Source organism: Polypterus senegalus, chromosome 8 (genome assembly GCF_016835505.1).
Source record: "Polypterus senegalus isolate Bchr_013 chromosome 8, ASM1683550v1, whole genome shotgun sequence".
In the NCBI taxonomy this organism is placed as follows: domain Eukaryota; kingdom Metazoa; phylum Chordata; class Cladistia; order Polypteriformes; family Polypteridae; genus Polypterus; species Polypterus senegalus.
Window position 1 is genome coordinate 118,251,004 of NC_053161.1, and position 19,358 is coordinate 118,270,361.

Here is a 19,358-nt window from a genome sequence, read left to right on the forward strand (position 1 = left end):
CATTACTAATCAAGCATTCTTTATCTTAAATTTAATTCCATGCTTATGTTATGCAGTCACTATGTAGGTGCCCTTCAAATAAAGTGTTACTGAAATTTGTCACATTATATTAATGTTCTGTATGCATGATTAAGTCATTTCCAAAAAAAAAAAAAACACCACTTCAAATTTATCAGATTGCACTAATTCAGTCAAAATAAAATCAATATCAAATTGGGATTGTGAATCTGAATACCCATCCCTATCATCCACTATCCTGTAGCACTGATATATCCTCACCATGGGTTTGCACTGTTTAAGCCAAATGTTGATTGTACTATATGCATTTTGTTGTAGAAGTCGAGATTTGTCTGACCAAACCACATGTACAATATGGGTCCATTCTGAAGTTGTCAGGCTTTGGTGATCACCTGCCATTTATAGCCATGTTCCTGTTTTTTAGCTGGTAGAAGGGGAAAACCAGAATGGGCTTCCGCTGCTATAGCGTGTCTGCTTCAGGGTCAAAAAGGCTGTGTAAGTCCTTCTGTATATCACTGTCGGGAAGAGTTCTCATTTATTAATAAGGTGCTTTTTCCCACAGACGACATGCACAAATAATGGTGCTTTTTGCACAATTCTCTGTAAACTCTTAACTGTAGTGTGTGAAAATCCTCAAAGACCTCTTGGCACCACACCATACTGAATGCTTAGAGCCTATGTCTTGCCCATTATGTGTGGTCAAAAAACTAAACTTCTTGGCCATTTCTGCATTTATAAATTCTATGGATTTTCATGTGTATATTAACAGTACATATACTGTGTATGTCTGTATATGTGTGTATGTGCATGCATATGTGTTTTATATTCGTGATGATCTGATCAATTAACTGCCAATCAAGATAAAATGATTTTCACACCAAATGACTAAATCAGTGATCAGTAAATTAGCCAATTTTTCTTAAACAGTGTTTTCAGAACCTGCTTTTCTAAGCTTTATAATAATTTAGTTGTGCTTTTTTATGGAAATTATTATGGTAGTTAAGCAATTGCACGTGTCATTTTGCTGCTGAACTTCCTGTTAACTGAGAGCTGACTGTTGGACTTTAGGAGAGAGTAAAAAAAGAGTGAAGGGTGGAAGAATAGTGTTTTGCATTAAAGAAAATTGAGTAATGAACTAAAACACAACACTGAAGAGTCATCCTATGCTTGGAGAATGACAGAGTGTAAGAAGAAAGAGGTATGTCTTCAGCAGAAATTAAATAATAATGAGTTCAGATTTTTTCACTTTGCCTGTAATTAAAACGGAAGCTCCTTGTCTGAGTGGGGAAGATGAGCTTTAATTACACACAGAACAGCTAAGAATTTGGCCTTGCTGCTTAGTAAACAGGCTTGCTAACTTAAGAGCCAAATGTATGTCTTATTTGTAAATTCATTAAGCTTGTTAGCCTCGTATCAACTTGATAAACATAAACATGAATTAGTATTAGTATCCATCCATCCATTGTCCAACCCTTTGAATCCGAACTAGTTTGCAATTATGACAGATTAATTTTTTTTTTGGTGGCATGTGTTTTATAGGTAAATTATTTTTGTACATGCTTTATTACTTTAAAAAAAGTTCTAAAATGGTTTTATTCATTTCAATATTTTATGGCCATTAAACTCACAGAATTTAATTTTGTTAATAAAAGAAAATAGGTAACACCTGTGATCCGTAGTTATAGGTTTGTCATGTATCCATTTCAAGGTAAACCAAGTTCACCACAGATACTAAGAACATGAGAAAATGGAAAAGAGGCACTGTTAAATACATTAACAAAGTAATGGTTTACTGTTTTCTGGCAGCCCTAAGCTACTTGTGGTACAAATGTGTACTTTACAGTTCTTACAAAACGTTAATCATGCTTAATGCTCAGTAATGTCCATTTTTGTGGTGTTTGTCAGAAGTAAATCTTAATCTAAAGGAAATGAAGAAATTAAGAGGATACGGTAGTTTTTAGGAATTCTGAGGGTTTTTATGAAAGGTCATGTATTAGACGAAGTATCAAAAGGAATGAGTGTCATAAATTAATAATGAGCAAATAAAGTAGTATCTGTAACATACAATTAGTTGTCTGAAAAACTGGTGGCTATTAAAATGTTACACCTGTTTTGGCTGCATAATTCACAATACATCTGAGCAAAGAAACATACTAGCATATACATCTAGGGTAGTGATGGTAATGGGCCTGATTTACTCATTGGCCTACCTGATAGCTTAGGTTTTTATTTATTTATTTTTTCCTTAAATGTAAATTGGCCTATACTACATGCATGCATTTTAATGAACATTTCCCTTGATTAAAATATCAGTTGATTAAAAAGTTACACAGCAAAATTACTAGTGTTCTCTTTATCACTCAGTTTAATTCTTGAAGTATTTTGAAAGCTCATAGATGACTATTATAGAATGTACATCCACATAACAAGGTTTAGAAAATGAGGTTGACCTAAAATGTTGACTATTACAGCTACTCAAAACGCATGACATTAACAGGAGGCTATCAACTAGTAACTTAAGTTATTTAACAGTCCCATCGAGGTTAGTTGAAATAATTTGTGTGATACACTAAAAATTCATTCAATTGTTTGTAAATTGACCATCACTTGTTACTGTTTTGTTAGGCCTTATTAAAGGGAAATGTGAACAGTGTCTCGACACTTAATTTTTATTATCAATAGGAAATGAACAATAGTGCAAAACCTATAATAATCTCTCAGCAGTACAGTGTGGTGTAGTGGTTAAGGCTTTAGACTTCAAACCCTGAGGTTGTATGTTCAAACCATGCTACTGACACTGCGTGACCATGACAGTCACTTTACCTGTCTATGCTCCAATTGGAAATCCAAAAGAAATATAACCAATTGTATCATATATGTTGTAGGTAATAATAATAAATAAATGTAAATGTTGGCACTGCAAATTTTGGTGAAGCCCCAGCAGTGAGTGTAAAACACCATTCCTAGCTGTGTTCACTTGGGTGTGCTACCAATGCAGCTACTGAGTGTGTTGGAAAGCCTACAACCACCCAGCCACTAGATGCCAAAAGATGGGCCAGGTAACGGATTTTTCTGAAATCCACAGATGTGAAGGGATTTAAGGTTGGCCGAGATTACAAGATTTTTCGTAGGCTTCAGGAATCCTAATGTTAATGGTTGCCCTATTGTTCTCATACACCCTATGATTCACATTGGATTTATTAGTCTTATACAGCTGTTTTTTCCTTTTCAGCTTCTTTTTCAACTCTTTACTGACCCACAATGAGGGGTTGGTAGTGGTTGTTGTGTGTGGTTTTTTTTTTTGTTTTTTTTTGTTTTTTTTTAAAACATATACATTTCTTACTATGTGCAAATTTAGATATGTACCTGTCCTGCATTTATGTAAAGTATTTTTAAAACTGTACCACTGCTCCTTGACTGTTTCCACACTTAAAAGCTTTTTCCAGTCTATCCTCCTTTTACTTTGCCGCATCGGCTCAAAACTTGCCCTACCAAACAGTTTTAATCTTATATCCACACTCTTCCAAAACATTGACAATATTATGGTCACTTGACCCTAGTGTTTCAATCACCTCTGCACCCTCAGTTCTATCCTGATTATTACAAAATATTAAATCCAGACAGGTTTTACCCCATTTTGGAGCTTTGAAGTACAGTGTTTAAAAACAGTCACCGATTACTTCTAAAAACTCTTGCTCTTGTGCTCTTCTATATCCAAAGTTCTCCCAGTTAATATTCAGGTAGATGAGGTCCACCATTACTATAATATCCACCTGTAAACCTGCCTTTTTAATTCTTTAAATGTGGATTGCAGAACTGACAGACTACCCTTATGTATGTCATTTGTTTGAACATGGACAGTGACCACTGGATCCACTCCTGCTCTGGCCAAGAGCTTGTCAACCCTTCCAGTGAGGTCTCCCACTTGTGTACCTGTATTGCAAGGCACCGTGCAAGACTGTCTCTGGAGCAAACCTGCACTTCAGTCTACTCTCTTTCTGGGAACTGGTTTTGAGGTAGCTCGTTGGGGCTTCTCATGCCTATCTCACACTTCAGAATCTTCAAAGACACCATCCAGCTCCACAAGGACATGAAAACGGTTTGACGCTTACAGTTCTTTGGTTGATTCCCCCGGACGGTGTACGCCCTTTTACTTGTGAAAGTGACCCACCCATTTCTACCTGTCTGATCTGTAATTTCCTTCTGCACCACCTTGGGTTGCATGCTGTATTACTAAAGGACACCTGGACCAGGTCTGCCAATTCTCTACTATAACACAGGCTAGCCAACTCCACCTCCAGTTCAGCGACCCTGGATCAACTGCCATTTGCTGCAGATGTAGCCCTCATAGAAGACTGGCTCCTCCAAAGCATCCTCTTAAAAGCCCAGCATCCAATAGGACTTGCATTGCACTGGCCTCATTATTAAAATTTGATTTTACAATACTAAAACTACTTGCTTTTTAAGTTGTATTTTTATTACAGTCAAATTATTTAACTTCAATGGTAAAACTAAAAAAAAATTTATTTTATACTTTCTGATCCCTTAATCTCAGTAATATTTTCCAACCCTTAATTGCCAGCTGTTGGCCCTTCATTGAGGTTAACTTTTCTTTGCCTGCTCTCCTAACTTTGCACTCCTCTTTTTCCTTATTTAAAAGTCCTCCATTCACACTGTTCATATTCCTTTGTATTAATGAACCCTTACACTGTAGCCCTCTTAACTGCTCTATTTTCCTGACCAGTAAGTACTGTTCAGTCTAGAAAGAAATGCTTATTCAATATTCACTGCTAGTTAATTTCTTACTGTCTCGTCTTTTCCTACAGCCGCTTGTGCCTGATTGGTGCCTTAATGCTAGCCACCTGCCTACATAACGCTTAGCCCTTCTCTTGCATGCGTTAAAGTCTGCCACTGCCCCTACCCCCCTTTTTAATCTCTCCTACTAGGAAATCCTTGCTTTTACTTCGATGCTAGTTGTTTACTTGCAGAGATGCTGTTGCCAGCTACTGCTGCTTACTGTTCTGCCTCACTAACATCAGTTTGATTACCAATAATGTATACAAGTAACTTTTTCTCCCCAAACACTCGGCTCCTTTTTCTCCTGTGCAGGTGAAAAAAAGCAAATTTAAAAAAAAAAAAAACCCTTCTAAAGAGGAAAAAAAAAATCCTTAGTGGCAACTAAACCAATAGGTTTTTAGGAGCAAAATATTTTTAATTAACTCTCACACAACATAACGGAACTCTTTGCCACATCTACTTCGTTTGCAAGGATGACGCCAATATGTCTCGAATCAGCACCAGTACATCTAACATATTTGCTTTACGCATGCTTTCAGCAGCCCTGGGTAGAAAAAGCAAACCTGGATAAATAGATGTGATATATTTTTATATTAATTTAATAAACCTAAAATTATGGAAATGCCAGCTTTTGCCTTGTTTTAATGATTGTTCCTTTCTGTTTCAGGTACCAGGATGGGCATTTTTACTAAGTGGTTTGGGTTTGTTCTTCTACCAATCTTTAGATGCAATTGATGGAAAACAGGCACGAAGAACTAACAGCAGTTCTCCTCTTGGGGAACTTTTTGACCATGGCTGTGATGCAGTTTCAACAGGTATGCCATTAAAACAAATTTCTGTTAAGGTGTAAATCTTGTTTGTAATCCACATTAAAATTGTTCTTTCTTAGTATTTACAAAATGTACTTGCAGGTAATTGCATTGAGAGTTGTCTGAATCCATGGTCACTACACTGGGGGGGGGAGAAAAAGGGAATTGTTTAACAAAGTGTATACCTGATGGGCCTCTGACCATTATAAAGACACTAACACTTAGATTTACGGTCTTCTTCCACTTTCTCTCCCATGACAGCCAGCCAGGTATAGTATCCGACAGATTCAGGCATTTGAGAGTTGAGGCTGTGAGTCTCCCAAGATTACCCCTCTGTAGCTTGAAACATTTGTTTTATGTGATTTCAAGGGTTTGTCAGATCAGTTTTCTATGAATTGTGTTTTTTTAAGGAACACAAGAAATGGTGAAGTCTTGTGTTGAAAGATTAATTGGCTTCCTTCCTTCCATGTGGAAATTTTGTGTCAAAAGAGGAACTGAACTACTGTATTGAATTCTCACTGTGAATGTCCCATCACTTGGGCAACTGAAGTCTTTTACTTGAAGCATGGTAGTCTTGTACAACTTTGTAGATTCTGTACATCTTATAAATATATATAATGTGTCATACTTTAGTTTTAATTTTTTTTTCAAATATTTTAGCTCAAAAACTGCTTTATCATAGTGTTTTTGGGGGTTGGGTCTTGAACAGTTCCTTTTTTTTCAAAAAACGGTGTGCTTGAACTGAAAATAGGTAAAAATGTGTTAAGGATAGAAATCTTAACACTTCTCATAGTTAAGGTTTTGAATTGTGTATTGTTTAATATTTTTCATACTCTTAATGTCATTGCAGCTAAAAAGGCATAGTATTGAAAGTAATTTTTATTTGATTGATCAAGTGAAATTATTTGAAATTATATATTCTAATAAATGTGTTAATTATTGCACAACTTTCATGAAATTGTTCTATGGGATATGTAGTGCCCATGTGTATTAAATGGCGCAGATCATAAAAGGGCAAGAAATATATAAGTTAGAACTAAAGTTCTACAAACAAATTGCAAGTAGCATAACTGGTACTGTATATCCTTTTATAACCCTGATTTAAATGACTAGAAAATAAATAAACTGGTGAGCTTTACTTATGACTTAAGATTGGTCTCACCTGGATACATGAATGCTTAGACCAGGGGTCAGCAACTCGTATAAGAGACACTTTTGAAATTTTATTAAAAAAAAAACAAAAAACTGATAACCATTGGAGCTGCAGAATTTACTAGAAACAAATTTATTCTAAACCGTTTAGCATGATATTTCTATTTTTGAAAAACTTTGTGCAGCAGTAATCTATTGTAAGCATTTTTCTTTAAGTACCCCGAAACCACCCCTTACACCCTGTAAGAAAAACAAATTACCAAAATGAAAGTTATTTCAGGTCTACTCTTATCTGTATAAGAAACATTTCTGTCTTTATTCAACATAGGCCTCAAGTATTTCATTTTCTCATTGAAACAATTATGCATTTTCCTGAAGGAAAAATAATATTGTGTTGAAATATTGTGAAATTTTAATATACCTGCTTGACAGCTGCAAGTGTAAAATGTGTTTTAGGGTGATTTTTTTTTTTTCTGCCTATATATCATTGGATAGCTTCACAATGTCTGGACTGTATGAAACTTTGATTTTTCAAGCAAGATTGTAAACATCGTTCTCAGTTTCATAGTTTACTTTTGATACAGTTAATGCTAGGAAAAAAGCTATTTACAGCAATACGTTGACCCAAAAATGGAAAGAATTCCAAAGGCATACCTCTTCAATGAAAGTTATCTTTTTACTCATGAAAGACAACTTGGTCCTGCTTTGAAAATTCCTGCATTTCCTTCCAGTTGTGGTTCTGTGCTATCGTAGGTCACCGTCTCTCCAGTTTTCCAAGGTTATTCTCCAAATCTTTAAATCTGTATGCATAGATGCCTTTCCCCTGTAGATCTGGCAGTTCAATTTCAATATCTGCATTGAAGTTTAGATGGGACATGCCTGTGCCAAGTTGAAGGAAAATGTGTATTTTATTTATGTTTTCCTCCTGAATTTAGAAATTACTGATTGGGCCAATCTATCCTATTAAGTTACCAATATAAAAGCACAATTCACATTGCATCTATCCCTTAGCTGGATGTATGTGTCCTACCAGGCTCATCCCTTGTTTACGTTATCGGTGGTAGCGGGTTCAAGAGTAGCATGGAGCTGACCTGCACCATCACAATTCATATCAACTTGGTGCCTACTGAATTACGTTGTCTGTTCACTTTCCTTCTAGTTGATAAATGGTTCAGGACTATCAAAGCTAAGACTGAGTTTCTTTTTAGTACTTGCCCACAAGCTGAGAGATCCGTGGATCATCTTGATTATTGGGGTCATCTACACAAATTTGAGGAATATGTCTAAATGTATCTTTTTTTTAAATTGGTTGTTTGTGGGCTTTTGGACAATGAGTGTTGTATTTCTGTTAAATGTTTATATTTAAATTTTTTGTTTTGAGCTTTGCCAGTCCAAATTGTTTGCAACTAATGTTACAGAAATTCACACACATTCATTTTAAAGTAGTTGGCAGCTGGGGGCATGCACTTGTTCCTCTAAACTGTATTGCTTTCTCTAGCTTTGGGGATGAAGTTGCTCAGCTAGGACTGCTTTAATATGTAAAGCACTTTGAGCTACTGTTTGTATGAAAATGTGCTATATAAATAAATGTTGTTGTTGTTCATCTGTTACTTGGGCATTTTATTAAGCAGTTGCAGTCTCCACCACTGTGGTTCTTCTGTTCTTCAAAAAGATCCTGTTGCTTGTAAATTCTTTCAGTGTTTTTAAATCAGATAGGAGTGTTCGACTGTTTTTCTTGTTGTTAGGACTTGATAATAGTGTTTCATATTTTCTCTCCTCATTAAGAGAAAATCACAAATAGAACCTTACTTAAGTCTGTCCTATTTACAGTTTATTTCAAACTACTGACTTCACAAAGCTAACAAGTTGTTGGTTTTTGGTAAAACTTATTATAAAAAGGATAGGTCACACACTCCTTAATGTTGACATTTCTTGTTCAGGGCAAAAAAACGTTTTGCATGCATATTCCATCGGTCAGTCGTCTTCTTTCCTGCCCATGCTCCAGCAGTTTACAAGTAAATTCCTGGTACTGTATATCCTGCATGTCTGTAATGGGCTACTGAATAAATGTCTATGCCTTGTTATGCTAAATGTGATAAGCCTCTGTCTGAGATTTACTGAGAAAGCAAAACACCCTACTGGTAATTTCTTCTAAGATTGCAGGTCGAGAGTGGAATGAAGCTAACAAATTGGATTACTTGATCCATATACAGCATGGATTAGTTTTTTAGTTATTTTATTGCTAGCCACTGTGATGGCTAAGATTAGGATCTACTGAGTTGAATGATGAGGAATACAAACTGATGAAAATTAAATGAATAACCACGACTCATGTCTGCAAGCTAGGATTCATAATATAGAAAGACCACATTTTGGTTATTAGGTTAATTGCAGATTAAAAATAATTAAAAACAGCTGTTTTATGAGTGTGTGGATTTGTGCATTAAAAGGATCCTGCAATACCAGGTCCCAGGGCACCTGTCTTGTGCTCAGTAATCCCAGTACAGCCTCTAGCATCCCTCAGCTTGGTTAAAGTGGAAGTGAAAATGTTATGTATGTTTAAACTGCATCTGATTATTGTTCCTTCCCTTCCAGTTTTTGTTGCTGTGGGAACATGCATTGCAGTTGGAATGGGAAACTATCCAAACTGGATGTTCTTCTGTGGCTTTGTTGGCATGTTCATGTTTTACTGTGCCCACTGGCAAACATATGTTTCAGGAACATTGAGATTTGGCTTGTAAGTACTGATAAGCTATTTTAAATGTCCCAATACCTTTTTTTTCCCTCTTCATGAAAAATGCCCAAATTCAAAATCTTTTTTTAAACTGCTAGTTGTTTCTGAATTTCTCTTTTTAGTTGTTGGTAGAAGGAGCTTATTCTCATACATGCTACTAATTAAGCTTTTTTTTTTTTTTTTTTTGGTGCAACACTGCATTCTATTTTAGATTTGTACTTAATTTGTCCTGCTCCTTCCACAGTAATATTTCCTACTTTAGGGTGGCATTTGCAATTTTTATCCAAATTTTTAGTTTATTTTTTTTTAACTTAATTTTAAATTAGGAAAATAATAGTTCATGCCTTAATCCCAGCAGAATTCCTTTTTGATTTATAATTTAGAAAAAAAAAATATTTAGAAAAAATTGCAGATCAACCAATAACATACACAAGTCCATTTGAAAATGTGCTTGAATTCAAAATAAGAGGGTAAAGTGCAAAGAAAAAGGCAATCTGAAAAATCCATGGTAACCACAACAGATAAAAGCTGATGCAATACATGTTCGGGATGGCCAATAAGTAGTTTCAACATGCACAGTGCATCACTCTGCCATTAGTCCAGTTGACGTCAAGGGCTACTGAACATGGACACTCTGCTGTGGGATTGCACAACTGCTGAAAAATGTGATGAGGTTAGGTTTCTTTAGGCACAGGGAGTGAAACGTGCTGAAACCTCTGACCATGGACGTTAGAGCTACATTTTCTTTATAGAAACCCTAGTCTGTTTAGAACTAAAAATAAAACAACAGAATATGTTAAGGAAGTCGGGTAAAAAGCTTCCATCATTCTGAAATACCTGCAGTATTCAGCGGCTAGAATTGGATTAAAGGTACATTAGTGGAGAATATTGGGCTTTTCATAATTTATGTATTTCTGTGCCTAAGCAAAATTTTCATCCATTATTACGTCTGCATCCAGCCAACCCTTTGGCAAACTCTACTGACATTGCTGTGGAGTCAGTACACAAAACCCAAGATTTGTGGTTTATGGTATCTCCGACTCTCGTAACTTAAGCCAATATACAATACCAGTCAAAAGTGTGGGGTCACCCAGATTACATAGAAATTAACACTTTTTGTTAAGAAATAATTACGTTGTTTATAGCGGTATGTATATAATGGCTATTACAGCCTGAAATGACTTTTTTTTTTTTTTAATAATTATTCACATACGGCTGCACAGCCCTATTTTCAGTAGTACTTCCCTTAGTTTCCCACTGGTAAACTCCCTTAGTTTATTCTTAATTAGTCCTGTGTTAATTCTAATTGGTTATTAGGGAAACCTTTCTAACTGCAATAGCACCACTGAAACCTATTATCCTGTTTACTTGTCTTATAAAGTACTGGCATTCTGAAAGTTCAGTTCTGGGTTCAAAAATGGCCAAAATGAAACCCCTTCTCAACCCCCCAGAATGATGGCATGCCATGTGACAGATGGTCAAGGAACTGAAAATTTCTGTTACTGTCTTTTAAAGAAGAGGGAGATCTAAATATGACCAGGCTAGGAAATTGCTTTAGAGGAGGACATCGGAGTGTGTAGTGTGAGAAACATACACGTCACTGGTCCTCCATTGTCTTCCTCACTAACACACCAAATACCAGTGTCTTCTACAATAAAGAAAAGATGACACTGAAATCCTGAGTATAATATGCTTTTCCAGTCATTTTCTGTCCAATATCTGTGGCTGTTTTTTTTTTTTTTGCCCCATTATTAACCTTTTTCAAATTATTTGCCAGTTTCTAGCATCCCTGAATCACCGTTTCCCTGTTGCAGATGATACTGGTATTTGACATGTACTCTATTTCAAGAAGACCAGTAAGGCTTTTGTTTCTCCATCTGCAGATTCTGATGTCCTTACCCTCTTATGTTGGCAATCTTGACCTTCCCTCTCTTTTTGCATACTGGTTAGATCCAGGTCACCCTCAAAGCAGTAATGGACACCTTTGTAGAAAATCTTTAATTCATTGCCGATCTGTTGTATGGAATAACCTTTGTTCTGCAAAAAAAAGCTTTCTTGAGAAAGCGGTTTCATTTTGAACCCAGAACTGAACTTTAGTGATTGCCAGTACCTAGCAACACAAGTGAACAGAATAACGGGTTTCATTGGTGCTAATGCAATTAGAAATCTTTCTGTAATTAATTTGCATCTAAACATGACTAATGAAGGATAGACTAGGGGAGTTTACCATTAGAACCCTAAAGGAATTGCTGCTGGATTGCGGCTTTGCAGTTATATGTGAATAATGAATTAAACGCTAGTCATTTGAAACAGTAATGAACATAATAACACAGTTAATGCCGTGAGTATATTTTTAAATCAGTTTTATAGTACCTAGCTAAAAAAAAAAAAAGTTATGAATTTCTATTAAGCATAAATTTCTGGGTGGTCCTAAACTATGATTGATTTGTCCTTATGTTGATTATGTAATTAAAATAGATTCAAGTCAGACTTCTTTTGTGACAGTCTCTCGTCTTGTTTTCTGACCTGCTCTTATTTCTTGAACATTTATTTTTGGAATCTGGTAAAGTGAGACATTGGTTTGGGTCTCGTAAAAAGTGGGAGATATACTAGCAGTCATACCACATGCACTTCAGAACAGGCAATTGACCAGATGCTAAGCATGTATGGGCCTGGCCAGAGCATGGGTGAGAGACCACCTAAGAAAAACTTGATTTGCTGCAGGAAGTGCTTTTAAGACCAGCAGCAGCATGTAACATGTGGTCTGAGTGTGAAATCCAATGCTCCAGTGCAGTGATGAGGACACTGATGCAAAAATTGCACCATCCTTCAGATGAAATGTAAAACCAAGGTCCTACTTTCTATGGTCATAAAAGATACCTGGGCATCTTTTGTGAAGAGTAGGAGGTTTTCCAGTGTCCTGGCTGAGTTTGTTCAGGTTATCTATCTCTCACCTCTCCACCACCTAATAACTAATGTGTGGTAAGCATACTAGCTCAAATATAGCTGCCATCACATCATCCTAGTGAATATGCTGCACATTGGTTTCTCCTCCCCTCTATATCAAAAATACTTTGAGTTTGTGAGTGCTATATAAATGCAATGTTGTCATCTTCAAATTTAATACCTCCAGCTGGCTATTAAGTCCAGTAGACTGGTACTGTTTCTTTCAGCAGTTGTGATATGTGCAAATTCAACTGGCAAGCTTTTAAAAATGTAAATTAAATAAGTAAAGTAGGATAAGTCGGTGGCCAGCATACTCCTCATTGTATAACAATAGCAATGTTTATAAAAGAATACAAAGTTTATGCAGATGTATATTTTAATTATGTATGCGTCTTTTAAGTTGTATATATGTACATGGATTATATGTTCCTTAATCCCTTAAAACATTTTTTGCATCATGTAATTGTAAGATAAAAGCACATAAAATAACTAAAATAACCATGAGATGTCTCTAGTGTGTGTTTAAATATAGAAATATTGAAAGAGAGATTAATTATATAAAATATTCATTCATACACTTAATCTTTTTTTCTTTTCAGTCAGATTTTTTTTTTCCTAGGAAAGTCTAATTTAAACTTTCCTAAAAACATTTACAACTTCTATCAGTCCAGTATGTATCAGTAATCAGCCATCTTTGCTGCCCACATATTAATTTAGTTACCTATCTGAAAAATCCGCCTCGGTTTATAAATGTGATGCTAACCTATATTTATATTTTTAATTTCTGAGAAAAGCATGGAAATGTATTGTGAGGTAATAGAGCAGGTAAAATCGTAAGAGACACTTAATATTCTATTCTTCAAAAAAATGGTACATTTAGAAAGATGTTAACCATCTAGACTTTTTACTTAACTGTTTAGAACATAAATCGGGGTAATGATGATATTAAGGTAAATGTCCTGTAAACATTTTGATATTTTAAAGGCATGTTAAAAACATTGAGATCACATTATTACTGTTAGTGTAATGCTCATGTGATCCTCAATCAGGTGAAAGTGTTGGTAGGAATTGTCTGTAAAGATGCCTGTATCTAATCAGAAATATTTCCTTCAAAATAAAAAATTCCTGAGTGGGGAGAGAATTTGCAAACAAATTAATATCAAAATTAATTACTGGTTAAAACAGTTGTACTTCATGCAATATTGAACATATGACTGATACTCTGAAATTTGGACTTTTGTGTGTGGATTTTACACATTTTAATATTAGAAATATTTAAAAAATCAATTTAAACATTTAATATTTGAGCGCACAGTTACCATAGCTGTGTTTGCGTACTTCCTGGTCTACACTTCTTGCTCTGTGGTCACCTAACAATGTGCTTTTATGACTCACAATAGTGGATTTAGGTATATCTGACCAATTTATCCTTCACATTTAACAAGGAGCTTGTTTGAGGATGTTCTTTTGAAAATCAAAAGCACAAATATGCTGCAGTTTTGTTTTGCTTGCCACAATACTCACGGGTGCACAGTAGATGGCCATGGTTTCTTCTAAGAATAATCATTTGGCAGCTTGTCTTTTTATTATTACTTTGTTACTCTGTCCTTCATTGTAAATTTTAGTTGGTGGAATAAATTAAACTGATTCTGGCAGTGATATTTGTCTTTTTTTTTTTTTTTTTTTTCCTCTCCCTTTCAGAGCTTTATACATGAGACTCCCCATTTTATTTAATTTAGTGCAAACCGTATTCAGTAAGTCAGACTTTTTGCTGCATTTGGATTTTTGTTGGATAGACACAGCTTTTTTTTTAGTCAGTTCTACACTGATAAAAATAATTAATTTGTACTTGCTGCATATATTGGTCGATTTGTTTTTATTTACAAAATCATGTGTTTTTTTTTTTTTTCCTTTGTAGAGTTGATGTCACCGAAGTCCAAGTTGCCATCACGATAATGTATGTGATGACTGCCTTTGGAGGAACTGGTTTGTGGGAATACAGGGTAATATGTTAATTAAAAATATAATATTTGTACTTAAGGTCTGGAATCTTCCATTGATTTTATGCTGAATAATTTGAGTTTGAAGTGAACTTTTTGTGTCCTTGCAAACTTAGTAAGTTTTAAGCATATGAATGCTATACTCTGCATATTTCAGGCATTTCAAGATTTTGCTGCAGGCTTACGTGAGTTAGAATGAAAATTATTTTTTCCATTTACTTAATGATATTGTCTTTTTATTAATTCTTTTTTCATTGCCATTTTTTTTCCTGGTAGGTTAGAATTACGAAGATTAATTACAGTTCATATTTATGACAGTTGTAGATGCCCTACTACAACTGCCACTATTACACTGTGTATTTGGTCAGCTAAATATGAAAGGTCTACATTTATTTGCTACTGTATTGGTATCTTGTTTACCTTATAAAGCATCTTGTATGGGGATGTGAATTTATTTTTTCTTTTTTATATGGTTCTGATAAAGAACAATGCAAACAAGCACCAGTTAAGCTCTTTATATAAAATTAAATATTGATTGAATTCAAGCTATCATTTAATGTGACACAACCAAATTTCTTTTAAGAAAGTACAAAGTACACACAAAAAAAAAAACTCATCTACTTTCTGCATCCATCTTTTCCCGTGTTCGAGTGAGATGGGTCATACATTTTTCCCACTTTACCAGTAGTATGAAAAACCACTGTCCCCTTTGCCTTCTGTTCCTGTCTTTAACAAACATGGCCTTCTGGTGTCATCAGTGAGCCCTCGTCCAATCTCTACTTCTAGCTCAAGGCTTCTTTGTTTGACTGACCCAAGGTTATTTTAAAACCTCTTTCCAAGTTTAATTCTAGCCAAATCCCTGAGTAATTCCAAAGGTTAGTTTTGTCTGCATTTTTGAGCCTTGTGTAGATGCTAAAGATTTGGACTTCTGTGTCCACTGCATTTTCCTTTAAAGAGAGCAACAAGATCCATTTTATCTAAGTTAGCAATGGTATCCTATCCTATTGCTATAGTCTGATTCTTTACTTGTGATGGTCCCTGGGACTTCTCTTTTCTTCTGGCCAGTGCCTTTTATCCTTTGCACTTTCTTGTCAGGCTCCTTCCTAATTGTGAAAAGCTGAACTATGAATATCATTCTTCAATGTATTCATTTTCTGTACATGCCTCTTCCCGGTCTGGGTTTTAGGAGCTATGAATAGTGGTTCTAAATATTCTCTTTTTATAATTAGCATAATTTTGTGCTATACATTTAGAGGTTTTTGCATATCTTTAGTAGATCTTGCCAGAAAAGAATCACCCTAACACTCCGTCCTGCTGGGAAAGCAGACTGTTTTGGCAATGCATTTGCACAGATAGTTGAGTGATTATACCTGCCTATCTGTCAAAAGAAATAAAAAGAAAAAATTAAATGTTCTTTGTGGACTACAAAAACCTTTATCACCACAGTCGTACTTTATGTAAAGTGCTGCACTTATCCCACACTTTTTTTTTTTTTTTTTTTTTCCTCCCCGGGTTCCCTTTTTAAGAAATGCAAATTGCGTTCACACAGTCTGCATTACTTTGTCATTTTTAAGCAAGCATTTGACTCTTAAGAATACATCTTGTCTCCTCTCCTGCTTGTAAGTGCCATGCACGGAAAAGTAACATGCAGAGACCTGGGGCCTCATGTATAAACGGTGCAGATGCACAGAAATGTTGCATAAGAACGTTTCCATGTTCAAATTGCGATGTATAAAACCTACACTTGGCATAAAGCCACGCACATTTTCACAGTACCTCATACCCTGTTGTACGCAAGTCCTCCGCTCGGTTTTGCAGACTGCTGGCACCCAGCGTTAAAGCAGTGCTACTGTTCCTGTGTGGTTATCCTTTTCTTTCCTGACGCGGCTTTATAAATTCACTGAAATTAATTGCGTATTGTTTTAGTGTAATGCATCTGATTGTAATTAACCTGTAACGATATAATGGTCCAGGGAATAGCCATAGTATTCCAAATACCATAACTGCTTTAGCGTTGTTACTCTCACTGCACCTTTTTTTTTTTTTTTCTTCTTTCAGCTGCTCCCGTTAGGAGTTGCCACAGCGGATCGTCTTTTTCCATATTACTCTCACTGCACCACTCTGAGTATTTATATCACTGTATCTGAGTTGGGAATCACAGCAGCTGCTGATTGGAAAGAGAATTATCGGTATACAGCATCAAGCACACGCTGCCTCAGCCACAGCAAATGTTTCAAAGCCTTTTCTGTACGGACCTCGCGGTTCAGAAGTAGTTTCATCCCAAGAACTATAAACGCACTCAATCAATTGCTTCTTTTAGAACTATCTGTACTTATAAGTAGAATTACCTCACTGTAAACTTGCACTACAGTTATAATATTGCATAACCTGAGCCACTTTATAAAGCGCGTATTTACATATGATGACGATAAACATTTTGCTGCATTTCATCTTAAAAATATATTACAGTAATCCCTCCTCGATCGCGGGGGTTGCAAAATGAAAATCCTCGAAGTAGAAACCATATGTTTGTATGGTTATTTTTATATATTTTAAGCCCTTATAAACTCTCCCACACTGTTAACATTATTAGAGCCCTCTAGACATGAAATAACACCCTTTAGTCAAAAGTTTAAACTGTGCTCCATGACAAGACAGAGATGGCAGTTCTTTCTCACAATTAAAAGAATGCAAACATATCTTCTCTTCAAAGGAGCGCCGTCAGAAGCAGAGAATGTCAAAGAGAGAGAGCGCTCGCTAAGAAAAGCAAACAATCAAAAATCAATACGTGCTTTTAAGTATGCCGAAGCACCGCGATAAAGCGGCATTTTGTAGAGGAGCGTCCGTATCCTCTAGGCAAACAGCCTCTGTGCAAACAGCCCCTCTGCTCACACCCCCTCCATCAGGCGCAGAAAATGTCGGAGAGGGTGAGAGAGAGAGAAATGCAAACAATCAAGCACCGTGCGGGAAGCATATCATTGAGGAGTTTTAGTTAATATGTAATACATGCTCTGATTGGGTAGCTTCTAAGCCATCCGCCAATAGCGTCCCTTGTATGAAATCAACTGGGCAAACAAACTGAGGAAGCATGTACCATAAATTTAAAAGGCCCATTGTCCGCAGAAATCCATGAACCAGCGAAAAATCCGTGATATATATTTAGATATGCTTACATTTAAAATCTGCGATAGAGTGAAGCCGTGACAGTCGAAGCGCGATATAGCGAGTGATTACTGTATACAGAAAACTTTATCTTCATTTAAATAATCTATATATTGTTAATAATTTCGACAAAAGTTAAACGCTTGTGTCATGAGCACGAGTCGGCTATGCAGTGTCCGCATCGGATGTGGCCATCCACCGTGCATAAGATACCATATTGACATTGGTGGGCGAAGGGGCCACCGATTCTTTCTCTGCCCAGGGCCGCCACAAGCCTAGAGCCGCCCATGAGTACTGCTGCAATAAAGAATTTCATCGAAGGTCGCGCACAATCACTGCACTGTGAAACCCATGTTTAATAATGTGCTTTAACTCCTGTCATTTTATGAAAATGATATTACGTATACATCTCCATATTTTAGTTATTCAGAGTGCTGTAATATCACGAATGTAATGGATTGTGTCCAGTCTGAGGAAGAGAGCCGGTTTAAGAAGCAAGTAGTGATTCACACACACAGAGCACATAGAAGATCATATACAAAACAAAGCATTTAACGTGCTACTTTAACCAGTTTCTCAAATCACATCATAATTAAACGATTTTAAGATGAAGTTTATGATGTTCTACTTTAATGACAAAATAAACTATTTGATTAAAGTGGAAATTTCGAGATTGAAGTTGACATTTTGTGCTTTTTCCAATTGTGTGCCTTTTTTTTTTTTCTCTGTACCCTAATAAGCTTTCATATGACACACAGACAGTGGGCTACGACTCGCCTTTTCACGGCGACTTTGATATCTGACAACTTCTTTTTATTTTCGGCACTGTGCGACTTTGTGAACGTGAGCTTTAAAGTTTCTCCAACACGCTCTGTCACTCGATCTATATCACGGTTTAAATAAACAAATAGTATGTTTTTCCTTTGCTTCAACTTGGTATTCTCTGAAATTCTTATTTTTCCCCGTGCTTTTCCCATTGTCTTTTCACAGAAGGCTAAGCTTAAGGGAGATTTTATATTGATTTGCATATTCAAAGAGGTGTAATTCTGGGAGGAGTTGGGGCAGGACAGAAGGCGCGTGCACGAGCGTTACTTTTCACACTAACCGGGGTTTATGTAGCGGAAGAACACGGAAGTACGAGCGAAAGAAAGAAAGATTCCTGCATCTGGATTTTTCTGTGCGTAAGCACATTTCGGCTTTTGTGCTTACGTCATGTTATAGTGCGAATTCTACGCACGGCATTATACATGAGGCTCCAGGTATTGCCTCATGCTACCAGTAGCCAAATGCAAAACTAGTGGGGAAAAAAAACAGAAAAGATGAGGAGGGAAAATTGTCAGTAGCTTTCACCTGTTAAACCATTCCTGTTTTGGGGGTTGTCTCATTGTTGCCCCTTTAGTGTACCTGTTGTTAATTAACACCGAAGCAGCTGAAACTGATTAACAACCCCCTCTGCTACTTAACTGACCAGATCAGTATCCCCGAAGTTTCATTGACTTGATGCTATACTCTGATTAAAAGGGGTTCCTTTCATTTTTTTGCAGTATTTTGTTTCTGAAAGAAAAGAAAAAGAAAAATCACATTTAATTTCTGGGAAGATGAGAAAAATATTGATGAGAATAGACCATTCAGTCCAACAAAGCCTGGCAGTTTTTTACCAAGTTTCTCCAAAATAACATCAAGCAGAGTTTTTTGAAACTGGCCAAAGTCTGACTGTCTGAAATGCTATTTGAAATGTAT

At 36.0% G+C, this 19,358-nt stretch overlaps 1 protein-coding gene across 1 annotated transcript in view; it reads left to right on the forward strand.

The window, feature by feature from the left end:
* chpt1 (choline phosphotransferase 1) overlaps window positions 1–19,358 on the forward strand; it is a 49,508-nt gene that overhangs the window by 17,203 nt on the left and 12,947 nt on the right. The window contains exons 2-4 of the mRNA XM_039761704.1: window positions 5,483–5,630; window positions 9,372–9,513; window positions 14,375–14,459. Of these exons, the coding sequence (XP_039617638.1) occupies window positions 5,483–5,630; window positions 9,372–9,513; window positions 14,375–14,459 (375 nt within the window). The remainder of the gene's footprint in view (window positions 1–5,482; window positions 5,631–9,371; window positions 9,514–14,374; window positions 14,460–19,358) is intronic.